At 31.7% G+C, this 20,235-nt stretch overlaps 1 protein-coding gene across 2 annotated transcripts in view; it reads left to right on the forward strand.

The window, feature by feature from the left end:
- The window catches only part of LOC113555586 (flocculation protein FLO11-like), a 38,673-nt gene extending 19,592 nt beyond the window's left edge, over positions 1-19,081 (forward strand). Inside the window, exons 3-19 of one of the 2 annotated variants that reach the window (XM_026960027.2) lie at positions 9,381-9,438; positions 10,879-11,082; positions 11,149-11,408; positions 11,477-11,601; positions 11,684-11,813; positions 11,904-12,089; positions 12,750-12,878; positions 12,982-13,109; positions 13,199-13,371; positions 13,456-13,845; positions 13,927-14,041; positions 14,109-14,225; positions 14,300-14,632; positions 14,688-16,302; positions 16,714-16,897; positions 17,463-17,741; positions 17,944-19,081. In XM_026960027.2, coding sequence (XP_026815828.1) covers positions 9,381-9,438; positions 10,879-11,082; positions 11,149-11,408; positions 11,477-11,601; positions 11,684-11,813; positions 11,904-12,089; positions 12,750-12,878; positions 12,982-13,109; positions 13,199-13,371; positions 13,456-13,845; positions 13,927-14,041; positions 14,109-14,225; positions 14,300-14,632; positions 14,688-16,302; positions 16,714-16,897; positions 17,463-17,741; positions 17,944-18,686 — 5,169 coding nt within the window. In that variant the 3' untranslated portion in view covers positions 18,687-19,081. The remainder of the gene's footprint in view (positions 1-9,380; positions 9,439-10,878; positions 11,083-11,148; positions 11,409-11,476; positions 11,602-11,683; positions 11,814-11,903; positions 12,090-12,749; positions 12,879-12,981; positions 13,110-13,198; positions 13,372-13,455; positions 13,846-13,926; positions 14,042-14,108; positions 14,226-14,299; positions 14,633-14,687; positions 16,303-16,713; positions 16,898-17,462; positions 17,742-17,943) is intronic. The other variant, XM_026960028.2, reaches the window with a different exon arrangement.
- Positions 19,082-20,235: the final 1,154 nt, after the last annotated feature.

Raw genomic sequence — 20,235 nt, forward strand, 5'->3', positions numbered from 1 at the left:
TTATTGTCGAAATGTTTTAATGTAAACAATATTTACTATAACATTGTTCATGTAGATTTTTGGAAATAATAATAATTACTCTGCTGCGTGAGATTCGTGCAGGGCAATTTTGTACTTTCAAAACGTTAATTATATATGTTTATACAATACTAAATTATAATATAGTAATTGAAGTAAAAATCTAAAATCCGTGAACCTTTCAATGCTAATCATACTTGAGAAATAAAAATAATTTATAGTTTCTTTTACTACACGATTTGCTCGTTTAATACAATGTTAATAATTTAATGTGAAATTCTAAATAATGATTTAGTGCATCCAAGTTTAAACGCTATGTGGTTAGGTTACGATAGGTTATAAAAGATCTATAATGATATACATAAATAATAAATAATTATAAAAACAATGAATGTAATTTAAAAAATTCAATTTATATTATATATACCTATATACTTATGATCTAGCAAAATATTTTCACATACTTGGAGTATATTTGTAATGTATACAAGTGAACATTTCTCCTATTTCCCAAATCCTATTTCTACACAAATATTACTTATTGGTTAGAATATTATAATTGAACAAATTAATTTCTATGCAAAATTCAAGTGACCTGTGTTTGTTTTACCACACTTTATACACAATCACTCAATCATGGCTCCATTTTCGATAAATAAGGATACATTTTAAGTTTATGTAAATGCAAGTGCCAGTCTATAAAGTTCTATAAGTTTCTATTTATCATACTTATACCTAATAACTACCTATAGTTTAATATTTTTACGAAAACATATTTATAACGTTAAAAAGTAGTAAAAAATGCTTATTAAGACGTATTACTAATCAAAGGTACGTATAAGTAATAGGTATTTTATAAATTATGCATCCAATATTAACATATACCTGCAGATAAATGATAACAACTCTAGCATTTTAAAATGTCCAGTAATCGTTAAGTCGTTGGCCAGCGACGCGTAGCGTCATAATAGACTAAATATCGTAAGTATTATATACGCATGTGCGGATGGTTATTCAATCTGTTTATAAAATATATATTATTATTTTAACTCTTATTCTCGTCAAATACAACATTACAATACAATATTCATAAAATATCATTAGTTATATAAAGGGAAAAAAAGAACTTTGCAAATTTTATTGCGAATACTATATATATATATATATTGGTACCTGAACTATGAATATAAAACGATTAACATTATAACACAACGATTCAAATATTCACTTGTTTTTGATGTAGAGACGTATTTTTTAATCGATTTCGTAGCGTTTTATTCGAAGTATTTATGGTGTTATTAGATTTTCACCTTCACAAATCCGCCCGTCAATCCGAACAATAGTTGCAAAGTCATAAATCTTCTAACCCATTGTATCTCAAATATATATATATATATATATATATGTACACCGCACAGGCGTCGTTTCAAAATCCGTGCGAGTCGTCGACTACATTATATGTATAACGTAATATTGCGCGGCAGGCCATCGTGGGAGTATAGTCAATATAATCATCGTGGGTCATAATAATTTGTACATTATTAACAGTAATTATCGTGCACGTGTATAATAGCCCGCAAGCAGGTTTTTTTCTTAAATATCTTATCACGTTTTATTAACGATACGAGTATTATATTATTTATACGTAATATGCATTTATACGTATCGTCGCACACGCATTATTCGCAAACCGTAGTGCACCGTCGACGACCGCCCCCGACCACTGCCCAAACGGTTTATTTTTCATTCCTCATCAGTTTCCAAACCCACGGTTCGCCAGCATCCAAGTACCTATATAGGGTTCAAGCGGTCCAGGCAACATTGACCCTTTCCGACCACGGAATTATGAGACGCGCGCGTCTTCTGTTGCAGAGCTGCATTACACACAAACGCCGCGCACCACGACTTTCACTCGTACTTATAATAATCGTTCGATTATCGACGCTGCCGCACATTTGAAAAAAATATCTTATCGCGCATTACGATTATGTGAACTACAATATGACGTACGACCGCCGCCAAAAGCCTCCGCAGGAACCGGTTTCAAATGACTGCGAAAAGTCCTGTGGCCGTAACGTAGTAGTGATCGTTTACCGAAGAACGCCGAAGACGTGTGTATGGTACAGAGGCTCCCTCTCCCACAGGTCGATTTCACAATATTTAGATGTTATGGCACGATAATAAAATAATCGTCACTTTCCGATGTCGCTTTTCTAACGCTATATATTTTATAATACGATACGTTGTATCATAATCATTATGTGCGTTTCGTTCATAACATGGTCTGAATTAAAGATGGATACAACATAATAATATATAAGTATGCACCGCACACTTGTATAATGATAAATTAACTTATTAAAGGTCAGAACGATTTCAAACGCGAGCCGCGTGGATAACTATAATAGTGTTTTATTTCCGTATGTTTTTATTTATTTGACGAAAAATGAACGGTGAGAGTATTAAGACAGCCGAAGTGTTTATGGCTAAGACTCTATTGCGGTGTTTTGTTCAAAGACACGAAATACTGCTGCACCGAGTTTGATAAATATGTATTAACGAAAACACTTAACTCTGGTAATGAGCGAAAATGAAAAAAAATCTGAATATAAAATGAAAACTGTAATGACTTTTTAACGACAAGCATATGTTTTGATAGACAATTATTATATAATGGCGATTTTAGAAAATTCATTATTATTGAGCATAGCAAGCTATAAAAGTTATTTTTGTTTGGAATGAAAATTAATTAGTTATTAACTAACATACGGTAATGATTCCATACAGACCATGCCATAGGGACTTTAAAATATTAAATATAGTATTTATAGTAGATGCCTCTATATGTTGGGAATATGTTTTCTAATTGATTACGCTAACACGTTCTAATAAAATTTAAACAGATGCTATTGTTTTAATTCGGACATAAAATGTATTTTATTATATTCATCTTAATCATCGTTAAACATCTGTTAACTGTGGTTGTCTGATGACAGATATGAAACTATAGGTATACGGTAGGAATGGAATAAACCTCGAGGTTGAATTTGGAGATTTTTGAATATTTTCGATTTGCTGCACAAAGTATATTCATATGTATTTCGTCACATCATATCACAAATTTATTACACATCATATAGATAGATACTAAATAGATATACACGCTGTACATGTACGCGTGCGATGTAAGTACGTATATAGACATGATGGTTATAAACGGTGTAAAAATGACATGAGTGGTTTGGCGACTTTATACTTCAACAAGAAAATATTGTTTTACGTAATTATTGAAAACTACGGAGTGGAGGAAGAGGAAGCCCTCCGGTGGTCGCTATACGGCAAAGTGACCCATAAAGGTCGCCCAAACAATTTTAACACACACGGACACGCGTGTACGCGTTTAGGCAATAATATATCGCGTATACTTGTCGAAAAAGAATAAACAGCAGTCCTAATCCTAAAAAACATAATAACAATGCAAGCTTTTATAGGAATACGAATACATATACATCATAAACAGATACGCGTTTTCTTTTTAAATTTAAAATCGTGTTTACGGTCTAAACAGTATTGCAATTTATAATGAGCAAGTTAGATAACATAATATAGAATATTGTCACATGACAAAATACAAATTAATGTTAATGGACACACTGAGTAATATAGCCGTACAGGTATAAGGTATGTATCTACAAACATTATAATCGAAAGATTGGTTGCACGACATCTCCTATTTAAACAAAATATAATGCATAATAATGTGAAGGATTGATAACAACGTCAGACGGACATAAGGACGTAATCATATTACAGATTTCGTTATTACAATGTACCTATACTATGTGCAACGCGTAAATCTAATATTGTGTTATGCATAGTATTTTATATGATTAAATCTGACCGATCCGAAATAGAATCTACGGTACAATATACATACAACTAAACTAGCTACTGCAGCTATAATACATATTCATATTCTTATAATGGGTACTGTAGTGATATTGTATAATACGTATATGAACGCTAAATCGGCTCGTTGATTTCGATAGCGTTCCATCATTAAGGGAGAATAAAAAATGCAGATATTGAATAGGGGGAAAAACAATTTCCTGTTAAAATTTGTTTTAAAGATAAATAACGCAAAAAAGCAGTTATTTTGATTTTACTTGTACTGCTGTACCAGCTGTAAGAGGCTGAATGATTTGGAAGCTAGACAGTTTCACAACAACCGAAATATTAACGTTTAAAATAGAATCAGTTAATTTTGTAATCAAGTGATGATAATAATAATTTTTTAAAATTACAAAAATTTTAAGTTATTATTTCCAAAGATTTCTATTTTTGTGTTTGACAATTTCCCTAATAACAAAAATCATGAAATTGTTTATTGTATATTTATTACAATTTCTGATAGCGCCAATGTAGGAGGGAATTATAAAATAACTACCCATCAAAAAATTGACCACCTTCCACTATTATCATTTTAAAGTATTTGGCTATGGATCTATATAAATACATATATTCGGTTTCGTGTCACTCGCGCATTGATTGATTATTTCATTAACGTAAATAAATGTAAATGCAACGATAAAATATAATAATAAGTATGTATTATGTATACTTACATTTGGAATTTATGCATATGTATAGGTAGATATGTCAAACAATATTTTCAACGTTAAAACCATAGATATTTATCATAATGTATAACTCTCTTCATACCAATATTGACCGCACACTGCCGTCCAATTTTACGAAAACAAAATAAATTGAATATAAGTATTAAATATTCATATATATATATATTATAATATTCATAATAAGTGGTACAATTAAAATATATTAACAATAATTCAAGGACAATCTTTATAATAGGATTTTACTAATGGTAGTTTTTGCGTTTAATAATGCTTATATATAAAAAAAACAGATTTGGTAAAATAATGTGTAATACACAGGCATTGTATTTTATAATAATTTATATAGATAGATAATTTTATTGTTTAAAAGTATGGAAATTTAAACAAGAATAGTAAAGCGTTTATAGCTTTTATGCGTTCAAAATGAATATTTAGGTTAATGGTTATACTCCATTATTGTAATTGATTGTCATTAAAAAAAAAATTTTGAAACGACAATGAACATACATATTAAAAGTTAGATACGCGTTCTTAAAAGTATGATCGACACCGTGAGTTATTGAGTATATAATGCCATAAAATAATATCTAAAATATTAATTGTTCTATTCATATTTAAGCTCTATATAATATGCATTTTTTTTCCAACGAAAATGTGTAATGCCTGTTGTGAAATTTTTTTCATTTGCACAAATTTTTTTTAACCATATTTGTTATAAATGTGTAATATAAATAAACTGGTGATAATACAGCAGATACTAGCTGACAACTAAATAATAACTCTAAGCAGTCCTCCGGCCCGCTTTATTACAAATGACAATAATCACGATTACTACAATAATCATAATTTATGTTTATGCGATTGTTAATAATGTATACAGCGTATAGTTTCTGTTGAAATTCAGCGTTTAAATATATATATATATATGACTAGGCAACGCGAATTCCTGCACAGCATTACCTATGCGCTGCAAATCAAAATTAACTTCCTGACACAATTACCATTATATAATGTTAATTTGTAATCCATCCTGTCTCTAGCGGTGATTTCGAAGTGAATCAACGCACTTATAACGAGTGTTATGCGTGTCCAATGCGTCTTCCTTCTAGAGTGTCGTCGACACTGTATATATATATATACAATATAATACAAATATACAATTACCACACTGTAAAAAAAACCGACAACAACTGGCCAATTAATATAGGTAGGTTCCTACTGTATACATAGGGAAATTAATAATAAAAATGTGCTAAGTGGTATTTTTTTTCGTTTCATAATAGTTTTCAAAAGACAATCTTACTCAACTGTATGTCTATATATATATATATATACATTATACTAAATACATACATCAATATATCTATTGGGCATCGACGAGTTTACATACGTCGCGCGTTCGTTTACAATGCATGTAATAGTAAACAACTTGTAATTCACGTTGGATCAGTTTCCGTAAATTTCACCAAGGACGTCGGGATGGAACGGTTCACCACCGCTCGCGAATGCAGTTTTTTAAAGAACGAAAAAACGATATTCATATAAGTTTTTATTATAGTTATAATAAGTGTTATAGCGTACCTATAAGCGTTGGTTATAAATGAGCGAATCGAATTGCATATAGTTTTTCGCTTTTCATCATTAACCGTTGCAGACGTTGCAGTATATTTAATCAGGACAAACGTGCGCGGAACGATATTCATGTATATACTTGGTGCTTATACTATAGATTAGTATAGGTAAGTTACTAATAAGCAATAATAATATCATAAATACTAATCACCGCAGATTGCGCTGGAATCTACACCGATACTTTTCAAAATCGACAATATCATATTATTATTTAGAACATTTGTCTATACCTACGAACAATTATATAACATCATAACTTGATTATGTATTTATAACTAAATTGGATTTTCTACGAGAATCGTAATATAATAACCAATGGACTTGTTTTGACTCCTGCAGGTTTACATTCTCAGCAAAATCCAAAATATGAATTATAAATACGCAGGTACAAAGATTTCTCTTTTATTCTGTATTTCTGTATAGAACAACACTGTTAAGTTCATAAAAACGTATTACCATTTGGAGACCGAAACTCTCGTGCAATATAAAAATTATGAATTTCATTTTTCGCCGAGTTAAAAATTAAAGACATTTATTTCGTAATAAACATTAATGATACGCTTGCGCCTCAACAATGTTGGTTAAAACGTACACACAAAATACAAGGGAACATTATTTCAAACTTTCAAATGCAGATCATTTTCACAATAACCCGTGATGGTTGCTACATATTATATTTTGTAAAAGTTTTAAATTTGTTTTGTCTTGTATAGACGGGTGTACCGATGATTTCTCACCTGCGTGGCTGCGTCCTGTTAGCTTCTACACTAAAATTATTTTACCCGAATACAGTGTAAGTTTCTAAAAATATTCTTTGTCGTAACGTTTCGGAAAATATGATTACAGACTTTCGTTTCTCTTCTTCGCGCCATTTTTCCACACAGATGGTTTTCTACACGTGTCTGCAGTTTAACTAGTTTTTAACGTGAGAACAAAATTAGTACCGCAAATTGTATACATAAGATATTATCTGCGTAAAAATTTTTTATTTATTCTTTTACTGCAATATATTCTGTTGCGTACAAAACACTTCATTCGTAGTATTTAAAATTGAGTAACACAAAATCACATTTTATGTATACATTTATATCCGCAGGTACCCGCAGTTACACAAACAATAATAACACGTACCACGTACGGTGTACGGTGTACTTAGGTTTTATAATATTGTCAAAACTAATTGTATTATTACGAGTGTCTTCGCAACAATCACCGCGTGAAACTAAGAAATAAATCTAAAAGTACATAATTTTAACAAAACGTATCATCAGATCTCGCGCGTGAGAATCAGATTAATCTAGTGAAACCATACTATGCATAATATAATATTATTACAGTGAGAACAATAGTCTAGGAGGCACACGTAAGAGGGCAATATAAATATTATAAATTACGATAATGTAATACATAGATAGGTATATACGCAGTCAGATCACACGTACACGGGCTAATTTGTATTCAGCTGGTTAAAAGGGCATGTACCTAGCTAGCTATCTGCCTATACCCACTTCATCGGTGCACTTTGCGTGTGTACGAAGACCACACGAAGACGTCGGTTAGGCCTCGGCAGTCGGCACATAATTTATATACACCTGCACGGGATTACGGGATTGTTGAACACGTCATTATATACAAAATAATAAATTCGTAACGTATTTGCGGTCATCTGCACTATACCTATATGGCTATATATTTAATGTGCAGCCCGCGCGCAATTGTCAGAGATGCGTTTACGTGTTCTGCGCACGTCGTAGGTATAATTTAAATATTAATAACCCTCATCATTTCGTTTACTTATGTACTATGTATGTATGAACGGTGTAAGGATAAAGGATCGTCCGAACGAGGGTGGGAAAGAAGGTCGTTGATATCTCGGTATAGTTTCTTAACGAGAGAAGAAAAAACCCGCAATGACTTCGGCTTTCACTATTTATTTATTTATTTACAAGACTACCTATATTATACACAGAAGCGAGAAAAACTAAATATTATCTCGACCAAAAACACAGTGTGACAACAAGACGCATTTAATACAATCATTTAGCAAAAAAAAAATAACATAATTATTGAGTTATAAAAAACCCACCGTAGATTTGTGTTTCGGTATAATAGGTAATATTCATTTTTTTAACGTCGTGATAATAGGTATTTACCGCCACGCCTTCTCTGTTTTCGGTACAATTTTATACTGTGCAGAAGATTATATGGTTTTGCGCCTCGAATATTGTAACCGCGGCTGTGACAGACGGATCGGTTCGGTATGGTAGAAATATTCGAATATAACGTATCAATGAGAATTTAAAGTGAACTGCATTATATTACTTTTTGAACTACAAAATACGAAATATTATTATTGAACGATTATATTCTATATTATGATGTATAGACGAAGACACAATTTCGGGTGAAATTTTATTCGTCTCGTCATGACGATATTTTATAATACGATCATAACATAATATAATATACATATATATTTATTTTCCACTCCTCTTTCTGTCGCTATTGCCGTCCGTCCACCTCCTCCCATCGTATAAACAACAAGCATTATACATATTTTTTCTCTCCGCCAGACAATATGTTATAGTTATAAGGAAATAGGTATATACGTTTTGTATCGATCACATATATACCTACGCAGGTATATACTTTATAATGCAACGTTATTATTCAGCAAATTTGGATCGTTTTGAGCGATGTCGATATACATATATATGTAACGCGCACAATGGGTGTTTTGTTTGCGGTCGCGGGCACACACATGCGCCGCGAATATGCAAATTCAGATTTTTATCCTATAAAAATATTAAAGTCATACGTAGAGATTAGACACGGTCTTGTCATGGTCTCGTGTTATGTGACTTACCGACACATGATCTATATATTGCGTTCGTTCGATCTTACGTAAATATTGTTTATTGAATAACTGTTGGAAAAATATTTTTGGTGATGACTTTTGTACAGTTTACGAGAATTACCTATACTATATTTATATATAACTGTAATATGACATTATACATTGCATATTATACATATTATTATATTCGACTCACTCATACTAACGTTATAATATGTACATTTCTGTTTCAGATGCAATTTTTGCCATGGCTGTTAATATTTGGGTCAATTATTATATCTGACGCCGAACGTAAGTGTATAATACATTAATACATGCGTCATTCTACCGTGTGGCTTTTACTTAATAAAGCTCTATTGTATTGCACACTAGAGTTAATATTCGTATTGTATAATCGATTGAAATAATATGATAGGTTTTTAATTTCTATTCAATATTCATAAATATAATATGTTTAACAATCGTTAAATAATCGTCAACTGATTTTATCATCTTTACATTTTTTTAATGGTATTATTGGTTAGGTTATTATGTATCTATCTCATCTCGACCTCCCCCACACATTTCCATTTTGAACACACTTTCAATATATATATATATATATATTTTTTAATTACAGATATCTTTGTATAGAATCTTGTGGGTTCAAATATTGTAATTTTCTCCTTAATATTAGTTCGTTTAACATAATGCTGTTATATTACTCAAACTATAGGATAACTAACTTACTATATTTAAAAATTAATAAAAGAATAATTGTTGAATGTTATCCTAATTACTTAGTTTTATTATTTTTTATTAAGTAAGTAATTTTAGTTGGATAGAGACATATAGACATATAGTAGACTAAAAATAAAACTTCTTAAACTGAACAACTTTTTCTCCTTATAATTATTATATATATTCGTAACAATTGGCAAATAACAAAACGCTACGCATAAATAAAAAATTAAGCTAATGATATTATTTATAATCGGATATCGAAGACATTTTTTATTTTTACTCTTTTAAAAATAAACACGATGCCATCGTTAACAAAATATAATTTATCGTACAGCGGTAACTGACATGTTTTGTTTAAAATTGTTATAGACATTGCATAGTATTACAATAATAATAATCTAAAGTATCCGTTTTACGATTATAAGCCGTTGAACCATGTATTCGTTAACCGTAGCACGTACCTAGACTGTAACTATGTGAATATTAGTTAGTGTTACTTTATGTCAAACAATATATTATAATAAATTTATTGCGAAATATAATTTAGTATTGGTGTATTTGCGTGTTTATTTTTTACTATCGGAAAATCGCACTTAATTGTTTAAGTTCAACGGTCTGTAAGACCTTGAGAAGCTTAGTCGACATGATCTGCATTCTATATTATTTGCATCACGTTTTTGTAGAATACAATAACCTTGGCCCGTCTACCATTGTAACACCGAACGAAAACAATACCTTTGGACGCTTCCACAAAGTTTCGGAAACAATTTAACGAGTTATTTATAATATTCATATTAAACGCCGCCGTGTCAGTTAGGTCTTAGGTCATCGCGACTACTGTTAGCAGTAACAGTTACCGTTACTGCGTGAGATCCCAGTCACGTTACTATTTTGATTGTTTGTAGTCTTTACGCATTGTATAACACTTGCGTGAATATCCGTTTGTGCTTTGTTCACAAGGACGAAATGGCTTTTTTTTATATAACGTTATTTTGTAATGCATTACAGATGATATACAAAAACGAGAATCATCTAATGAAAAGAAGGTAGTGTGTTATTACACGAACTGGAGTGTTTACAGACCAGGCACGGCCAAGTTTTCACCGCAAAATATTAACCCGTACTTGTGTACGCATTTAATATACGCGTTCGGTGGTCTTGACAAGGAAAATGGCTTGCGTCCTTATGACAAGTATCAAGATATCGAACAAGGTAAATATTTTCAACTGTGTGCCATATTCGTTGTGTATTTATATTGATTTGATTGATTTAAAATAGGTGGCTATGCCAAATTTAACGGACTGAAGACATATAACAAAAATCTTAAAACGCTTCTGGCAATTGGAGGGTGGAATGAAGGTTCCGCTAGGTTCTCAAAATTAGTGGACGACGAGGATAAAAGAAAAGAATTCGTCAAAAACGTTGTTAAATTTCTCAGACAAAACAATTTTGATGGACTTGACTTGGATTGGGAGTATCCTGCTTATAGGGATGGTAGTAAACCCAGTGACAAAGAAAACTATGCGTCCTTAGTAAAGGTAAAAAATAAAAATAATAAAATTAAATTTGGTTAAACTCGTATATGAAATATTTTTTTAACACAAAGGAATTGCGAGAAGAGTTTAATAGAGAATCTTCAAAAACTGGCCGATCTAGGCTGCTTCTTACTATGGCAGTTCCAGCTGGTATCGAGTACATAGATAAGGGATATGACATTCCTGAATTGAATAAGTAAAAACATGGTTTACAATCTTATTTTGTAATTTTTATTTTTGTCTATTTTATGTTGAATTTGTATTATTGTTTTTAACAGGCATTTGGACTTTATGAATTTACTGACTTACGATTATCATTCATCGTACGAACCTGCAGTGAATCACCATTCACCACTCTATCCTTTGGAAGAAGATTCAGAATATAACTTTGATGCAAAACTTAATATAGTAATTTAAGCTTTAGTTTTAATTTAATAAACACCACTTTTTTATATAATAACTTTCATTATAACTATTATATCGCTTATACAAATATAGGATCATACAATCAAACATTATCTTGCTTCTGGAGCTGACAAAGAAAAACTGGTTCTTGGTATTCCAACTTACGGTAGATCATATACACTTTTTAATAGAGAGAGTAAAGATATAGGAGCTCCATCAGATGGTCCTGGTGAAAAAGGAGAAGCTACTAGAGAAAAAGGATACTTGGCCTACTATGAGGTATGGACGTTAAAATATGATTTTCAGACATTAGTTGCCAAATATTGTTACATTATTTTTAAATCTACAGGCTTCATAATTTTATACATGCATACGAAATCGGTCATCATATTTTTTAACTTTCTCATAATGTTAATTATCACACAGGAAAATGAAAAATATATTGGCTAACCTTGTATGAATTGTATACGTATAGATTATAGTATAAATAATTAAGTAATTAAGTGCTTTATTTTTATTATTGATATTAACTTTATACTACGAGTAAATATTACTTAATAAATATTTATTTAAATAATATTACTAAAAATATAACACCATTTATAACATTGAATTATTGTTATAGTTTTACTGGTTGGCTCTGTTTTGAACACTGTATTTAAAGATAATCGTTAATATAAAATAAATTACAATTTTATTATTTATATTAATAATTATATACCATATACAATATATCAAATTTGAAGGTAATCTTTGACATTATTATTTAAATATAAATTTATATAAGATTCAAAAAGTATAAATTGCAACAATAGGCAATTTCCATGTGTTATTAAATAATGTAAATAGTATTGTGGAAGTATTTGACAATAGGCAATATTGTTCTAATGTATATTAAATAACAATTTAATACAGATTAATATGCTTTATGTTTACTAGATTTGTGGAAATTTGAAAAAAGATGATTCCTGGACTATTGAACAGCCAAAACCAAAAGCAATGGGACCTTATGCATACAAAGATAACCAATGGGTTGGATATGATGATGAAGAATTTGTTAAATTAAAGGTATGATTAAATTTAGAAAATATAATTACTGACTATAATTTTATATGAACGTTATTACTTATTAATAGCTAACACGATTTAATTATAATGCATTTTTAATTAGGCTAAATATGTAAATGAAAACGATTTGGGAGGTATAATGTTTTGGTCAATTGACAATGATGACTTTAGAGGAAGTTGTCATAGTAGACCATATCCACTAATTGAAGCAGGAAAAGAAGCTCTTCTCGGGTATGTATTATAAAGCATAATATATACTTAATTAATTTATATGATAAAAATAATATATATATTTTTAATTCTATACAAACAAATTTTAGAGATTCGAAAGTATCACCAAGTCAAGGAAAAGAAACTAAAACTACCTTATTAAAATCCCGACCAAAACCAAGACCAGTTGCAAGAACTACTACTACTACAGCAGCACCACAAGAAAAATCAAGTGTGTCTACAACTACACCAGAACCACCTACTACACCTGATACTGGAACTGGTTAGATTTGGATTATTTTAAATTTTAAATTTTTATAATTATGATGTGTATAATAATTAATAAACAAATATCTGTGTTTTAAAGATTTTACCTGTAAGGATGAAGGTTTCTTTCCGCATCCACGTGAATGCAAAAAATATTTTTGGTGTTTGGACAGCGGTCCATCAAATTTGGGAATTGTAGCTCATCAATTTACATGCCCTTCGGGATTAGTGTTCAATAAAGTATCAGATTCTTGTGATTACACTAGAAATGTTGTCTGTAAAGATAAGAAAACTGCCGATCCGATTACAACAACAACTACAACGACAACTACTCCCAAATCAATTAAATCTGGAATAAAAACAACTACTACTACAACTACCACATCAACAACTCAAACTCCAGAAGTAGAAGATGACGGAGAAGACGAGTTTGAGGAAGAAGAAGATCCAAAAGAAATAAAACAATTGATTAATTTGATCAAGAAATTGGGTATTTAATATTAATTAGTTAAATAATGCACATGGTTTATTTAAAATTAGGACTGTTATTAATATAATTATATTTACATAGGTGGCGTAGCAGAGTTAGAAAAACAACTTAATATTAAGGATGGGTCAACTGAAGTGACAACTCCAGCAATAAGCAAATCACTTTACAATAAAGTTTTAAAATTACCTTCTAATAGGTAAATTATATTATATAATATATTGATGATTTTAGAGTAAATTAAAAAAAAAATTAAAATTATGCAGGTTCCAATCTTCATATATAAATGGACCTGGGCCCCAAAGTGAAGGGTTAGACAACAAAGATGACAGTATAGATTATAAAAAAGACAAACCTCAATATGTCACAATTAGACGTCAAAGGTTTGTATTGAAAACAGTCAACTATATAAAAGATAATATTAATTGTATTGGGACAATAACATTACTTATTTTAGGCCTTCTAAGGATGTAATTGATAACACCAAAGAATCAGAAGAAGAGGATATTCCAACTGACGCGACTACTGAAAGATTTAAACCAACATATAAAACAGTCGATAGAACCAGATACCGCGATTTAGGAGAAGTAGCTGATGAAAATTCTGAAAGTGATTCATTGCCTAAATATACCACAATTAGTCGAACTAGATCAACAGAAAGTAGTCCCGAAGAACCAACTAGTCCAAAATATGTTACTTTACGTAGACAGAGACCAACATATAAAGAAGATGAAATAAGTGATGAAGAAATCACTCCAGTTGCAGTATCATCTACTTCGCAGGCGCCCAGGTACATTCAACAGTCGTAAAACGTAATATGATAAATAAATAATGTTTTGTTTTAGGTATGTTTCGTTATTAAGGCAAAGGAGTACAACTACCATTACAACTCCCGATGATAAATTTTTCGAAACAACTACGAAAGATAATGTTGAAGAACCAAGAGAAAATAAAAATACGAAGGTGAGTGATATGACTTTAACAACAGAGTCTATTATAATTAGCACCACCTTATTCAATACTGAACCATTTACCGAATCAATCACAACAACCGTAAACGTTCCCACATTTACTACTGCAAAAAGTAGTGAAGCTTCAAAAATTCCAACATCAATTACTGAAGAAATGAGCGATACGACACCTATAACCAAAGCTCCAGCATCGATTGATAAAAATTTAGGCGATACTATGAGTACTACAAAAGCTCCTACATCGACTGTCACTAATGTTATTACATCTATATATGAAGCTGCTACAGAAAGGCAAAGAGTTCGTGTTAAAAATATTCAAAACTTTTTATTGGAGCATAAGAAAAATGAACCAGTAACTCAATCAATCATATCCACTAAAACTCCATCAACTACTACTTTATCTACAACAATGGAAAATATAGTTTCAATCGAAGAACCAACTCAAAAATCAATACTCAAGGGTCGATTTGGAGGTTCTGTACATTTTAGACCATCCCTAAGAAAATCAATAAGCACGCCAGAAAACAATGGAACGACAACAGAGAAAATAACTGAAACAACGACAGAAAAAATAGCCGAAACAACTACTGAGAAAAAAAATCGTTTGAATAAATATATTAACAGATTTATCAGACCAGCTAATAATTATAGTACAGAAAGTACAAGTACAACAAGTAAAATATTTGTCACGTCAACTACTGAAAGCACATCAGAATTAAGTACAAGGCAATTCAATAGATTTAGACAAACTACTAGCAGTGCCACCGAATACCAACCACTGTCAACTAGAAGATTTATTTCTAGATATAGACAAAGAACAACGGAGTTACCAGTGATAAATAGTACAGAAGTACAAAGGTCACGGTTTTTTAGAAGCCGCAAACCAATTTCTTCTACTTCAACTACAACAGAAGAAACTACAATAGCAGAACTTTTAAATGTTGAAGAAAATGCAGATAATATCCGTTATGAAACAACAACATACGCTCCTACTACAATGCATGTCCCAACTACAAACTTCGATGAAATTTCGACAAACGATGAGGATATTAAGATAACCACTGTCGATAGTTTTGAACCAACTAAATTTAGTACAACTGAAATGACAACAATACAGCCGATCACTAAAAGAATAACAAAGAATTTCAGAGGTTCCGTACGAGCGAACAGCGAATCTCAAGATGTTATAATTGATAAACCACGATCTCCATCATCAGGCAGACAAAATTCAAGATTTTTAAAAAATGAACAAAAAATATTATTTATTAAAGTTATGCCTTCGCCAGATGGACGATCTCAAAATGAGTTTACATCAAATTCTATCAAAAATGTGACTAGAAATCGGGGTAGAATTAGAGCATATGATTCTCTTGAACTTAATACTCTGACCGATGAGTTTACAAATCATGATCGACCAAATGAGCTGTTCAGAGGAAGTGAAACTAAATTCAGACCAACCACTTCTACCACCACTGAATCAACAGAAGAGGTATGAATGAAATTTGCATAACAAGTTAAAACAACTAAAACGAATCGTCGGTCAGGCGCACGAAAGCTACTAATAAAATATACTACCTCATTAATATGAATTACGAATGTGTAAATGTTGTGGTCGCTGGTGAATTGATGACTGCTGCATGATTAAATCTAAACTGGAAAATGTATTTTGGTTTAACAAGAACCATACTGACGATTAAAAATCGCTGGAAATAAGTTGCATGATAAAATAAAGTCAATTTATAGTTGGGAATAGTTCAAGCATCCGCTACGCCACTGCATTGCATCCTATGCTTCCCATCCACTAATAAACATAAATGCTAACATACTCATTTAATTTCTACTGTATTTAACAATAAATTTATGTTATAGTGTTATTAATTTTCATAAATATTGTTTAAAGATTCAAAGAGATAGAACTCGTCAAAGAATTACAAGACCGATTCAACGTTCGACGACAACTACTACTACTACTGAGGAATCAACTCCCAGTTCATCAACAGAATCATACTTATTAAAAGGTGTAAACCGAAGAAGAAAATTTAGGCCTGAATATACAACTACTTCAACTCCAAGTTACGAAGAAGGTATGTTATTAAATTTATACAATCTCATCAAATTATAATTAAAATTGATGTAAAAATATAGACAAATAGTTTTACCCAATTACAAAAAATCTGAACCCTGACTAGTTACATAAGAAATAAGGTTATATTAAATTTAAATATAATATACAATACTATACGTCAGATTTTTTTTATTTATGTTTTACGACATGTTACTATCTATAAGTACAATGCCATATAGTTGAAGGTGGTCATAAGATTATTGTATAAAATAAAATACTTCACTTTGAAAAACTATCGCATGATAAATATGATGATTTATACTGTTTATAATATAATTTTACATTGTAAGGCGTAATACATGAAAAAAATTCATTTATTTTAAGTGGATTTTTATAACAGTTAAGTGTGGAAACACGCATTTAAGACGCTAAAAATCTGTTTTCCCCGTGTTTATCACTTTGACGGTAGCTTATATTTGTTTTCTATTAATTTCAAACACAATAAATTATCTATACATTTAAAATAATACATAATAATATATTATCATGAATTCATGACTAAAACTATTAATTGTATTTTAAAGAATTAACTACACCAAAATCTCGAAATCCTGAACGAAGATTTAGGAGCCGGACAACAGTATTGAAAAATACAATAACTACAAGTACAACACCAGAAACTTTGGAGGACAGTGATCGAAAATTCTTCAGTACGTCATCACAGCCATATTACGATGATTCGAGTCTTTTTGCTAAGACTCGAGACGATCGTAAAATTGGTGGATCAGCAGAAGACCTAGCCAATACAGCTGTAGTTGCCATACATACACTCGCTACAGCACCACCTACAAATTATGAATTTAGTAAGAATACTTATTTACAACGCACTATATACTTATGCACAATATAATAACAATGCAATCGTTAAAAAAAAGTCACGTAGTTGTGGGGTGGTATAGGGAGGGGGGTACTTTGCCACCTGACATTTTTGAAGGTACCTTTTAATAAAGGATCCATAAAATCAAAATCAAATTGTTTTATATTGACGATTTTTTTATCTTGCAGAGACTTCTACGCACAGTCCGCAACAGAGCGTTTTTCGCGAAACCACTCAGGACCACGATTATTACGAGCCACCACGAGCGCCACAATCGATAGCCGCGTTTGATGGCGTCCAGCCGGCTAGACTACCGGCACAACCACCCAGACTTCCGGTACAGTCACCGAGACAATCAGTGCAACCTCAACAGCCACTGCCGTCCATCAAACTGCCCGCGGTCCCATTCCAACCGGCGCCTTTCCAGCCTTCTCCGTTCCAAACGGGTCCCTTCCAGCCAGTCCCGTATCCCGGACTACCGTTCCAGACGAACAACGTGTTCGCTCCAGTCGCGAGACAGTCGCCCACAACCGCCCTACCACCGGCCACGTCTCGGCAAACGTTCATATTGCGAAGGGGTCCGTCGAGGACCACGCCGCTGGGAACATCCGCAACGTCCGCGCCACCGCAATACTTGAATGACAACGCGCAAGAACAGTACGCCGACTACTCGGAACCGGAACAGGCGTCCGATTCCGCCGAACAGCGGGTGGCCCTCAAGGGTAAGGTCCGAATACACGGAGACGGGTACATCGAGTGCCTAGACATGGGCAGTTTCCCGCACCCATTTTCGTGCCAAAAATTCATATCCTGCGCCAAGACGGAATACGGAGCGCTGTTCGGATGGGAGTACACGTGCCCCAAGGGGCTTTCGTTCGACCCGGTGGGCGGCATTTGCAATTGGTCGTCCGGGCCCGTGTGTAACAACTAATGTTTGATTGTGTACTACTCGTGGTCACAAACACGAAAAAAACGAATAGCGAAAAAATAACAGACAAAACATAATTCCTAGTCTCTCCCTCACTCTGTCGCTGTTGCTCTACCTCTCTCTACTTGTCCTTATCACTATATTTTTCTCACTCCCTCTCTATCTATCAACGTGTGATTTTTCGTTAACGTTTATAGGCGCCGAATTGTTATGTTATTTTCAGGGCCAGTTTTTGATAGAGAATCCAACTCGGATGAAATTACATTAATTTAATCGGACTGTCGATATCAAAATAGTATATATATACCTACCTAAGTATTGTAATTTCATTCGATTTGTTTTGTATACATATTTTATAACTACATATATATGTTGTATTAATTAAATTTATATTTTTATTTTTATTTAAGAATAAATTGTAATTATAAGATATTTCGTGTTCAAATTTCATATAAGTATGTCTTACATCCAATACTTATTTATTTACGTCACTTGGCTAATATATTTGTATATAAGTTATCGTATTGTCCAGTATAAGTATTACGTATAATAAATCATACAGTAACTTTAATTAAACTATATAAATCAGTAACCTAACCAAAGTATATTTTATAATTACCAAATGAAAAATATAATCATAGTATAGGTATTTAAATTTGTACCTATCAAAAGTTTTAGGTACTAATGAATTAAATTAATACTTTGCCAATCAAACGCATAATATAGCCAATATAGGTATAAAGGTATATAGGTATAGCACAAATGATATTCAATATGCAATAATAGTTGGATGATTCGATAATTAGATTCCAAAACAACATAATATTATCATCACAATAAAACAATAAGTTATTTATTACTTTATTAGCATAAAACATCATTGTTTATTGGTACGTATAAACTAAAACATGCGTTATAACGTATAACTTTCTAAGTCCAGACATAGTATTATGTTTACCTATACTTGTGCCCCTTCCCCTTTGGTAACATTTCATTCCCTCGTAATAGGTACCTATTTATTTGAAAATGATCAGTGAAATAAAATAAGTATCATATAATCTGTGATCATTAACGCAATCAATGAATCAATAAATTATAAAACAATTTCAAGCAACATCGATGGAAACTCGGTCACCGCGTCTGTCGTCATTGCTACTTGATTTTCAATCTAACCGTTTTTGCATCATTGACCACGAAGACACATCAATAATCAATGTATAGTGGTGTCAGTCTGATCGCTCAGATGCTCGTAATGGTTTGTGGAATTTTAAATAAGTATGCTTACCTACCGAAAATTTCAATAGACTCGTTGACGTTGTCGTGATGTGTGACTGTTAGCGTAATAAATTATCAATAGTTAAAATATATTAATAAAACACTCAATAAAAATTTTAGTTGACGTATAATATTGAATGTCAATTTCAAACGATGCAGTACCGAGCGACATTGCTAAAAGTCACTCAACCACTTAGGATCGTTACTTATTTTTATTCCATGACATTTTTATTTATAGGTACCTAAATAATTTAAATGTATTTAACAAAATGTCGTT

The sequence above is a fragment of the Rhopalosiphum maidis genome, chromosome 1 (assembly GCF_003676215.2).
Source record: "Rhopalosiphum maidis isolate BTI-1 chromosome 1, ASM367621v3, whole genome shotgun sequence".
Classification (NCBI taxonomy): domain Eukaryota; kingdom Metazoa; phylum Arthropoda; class Insecta; order Hemiptera; family Aphididae; genus Rhopalosiphum; species Rhopalosiphum maidis.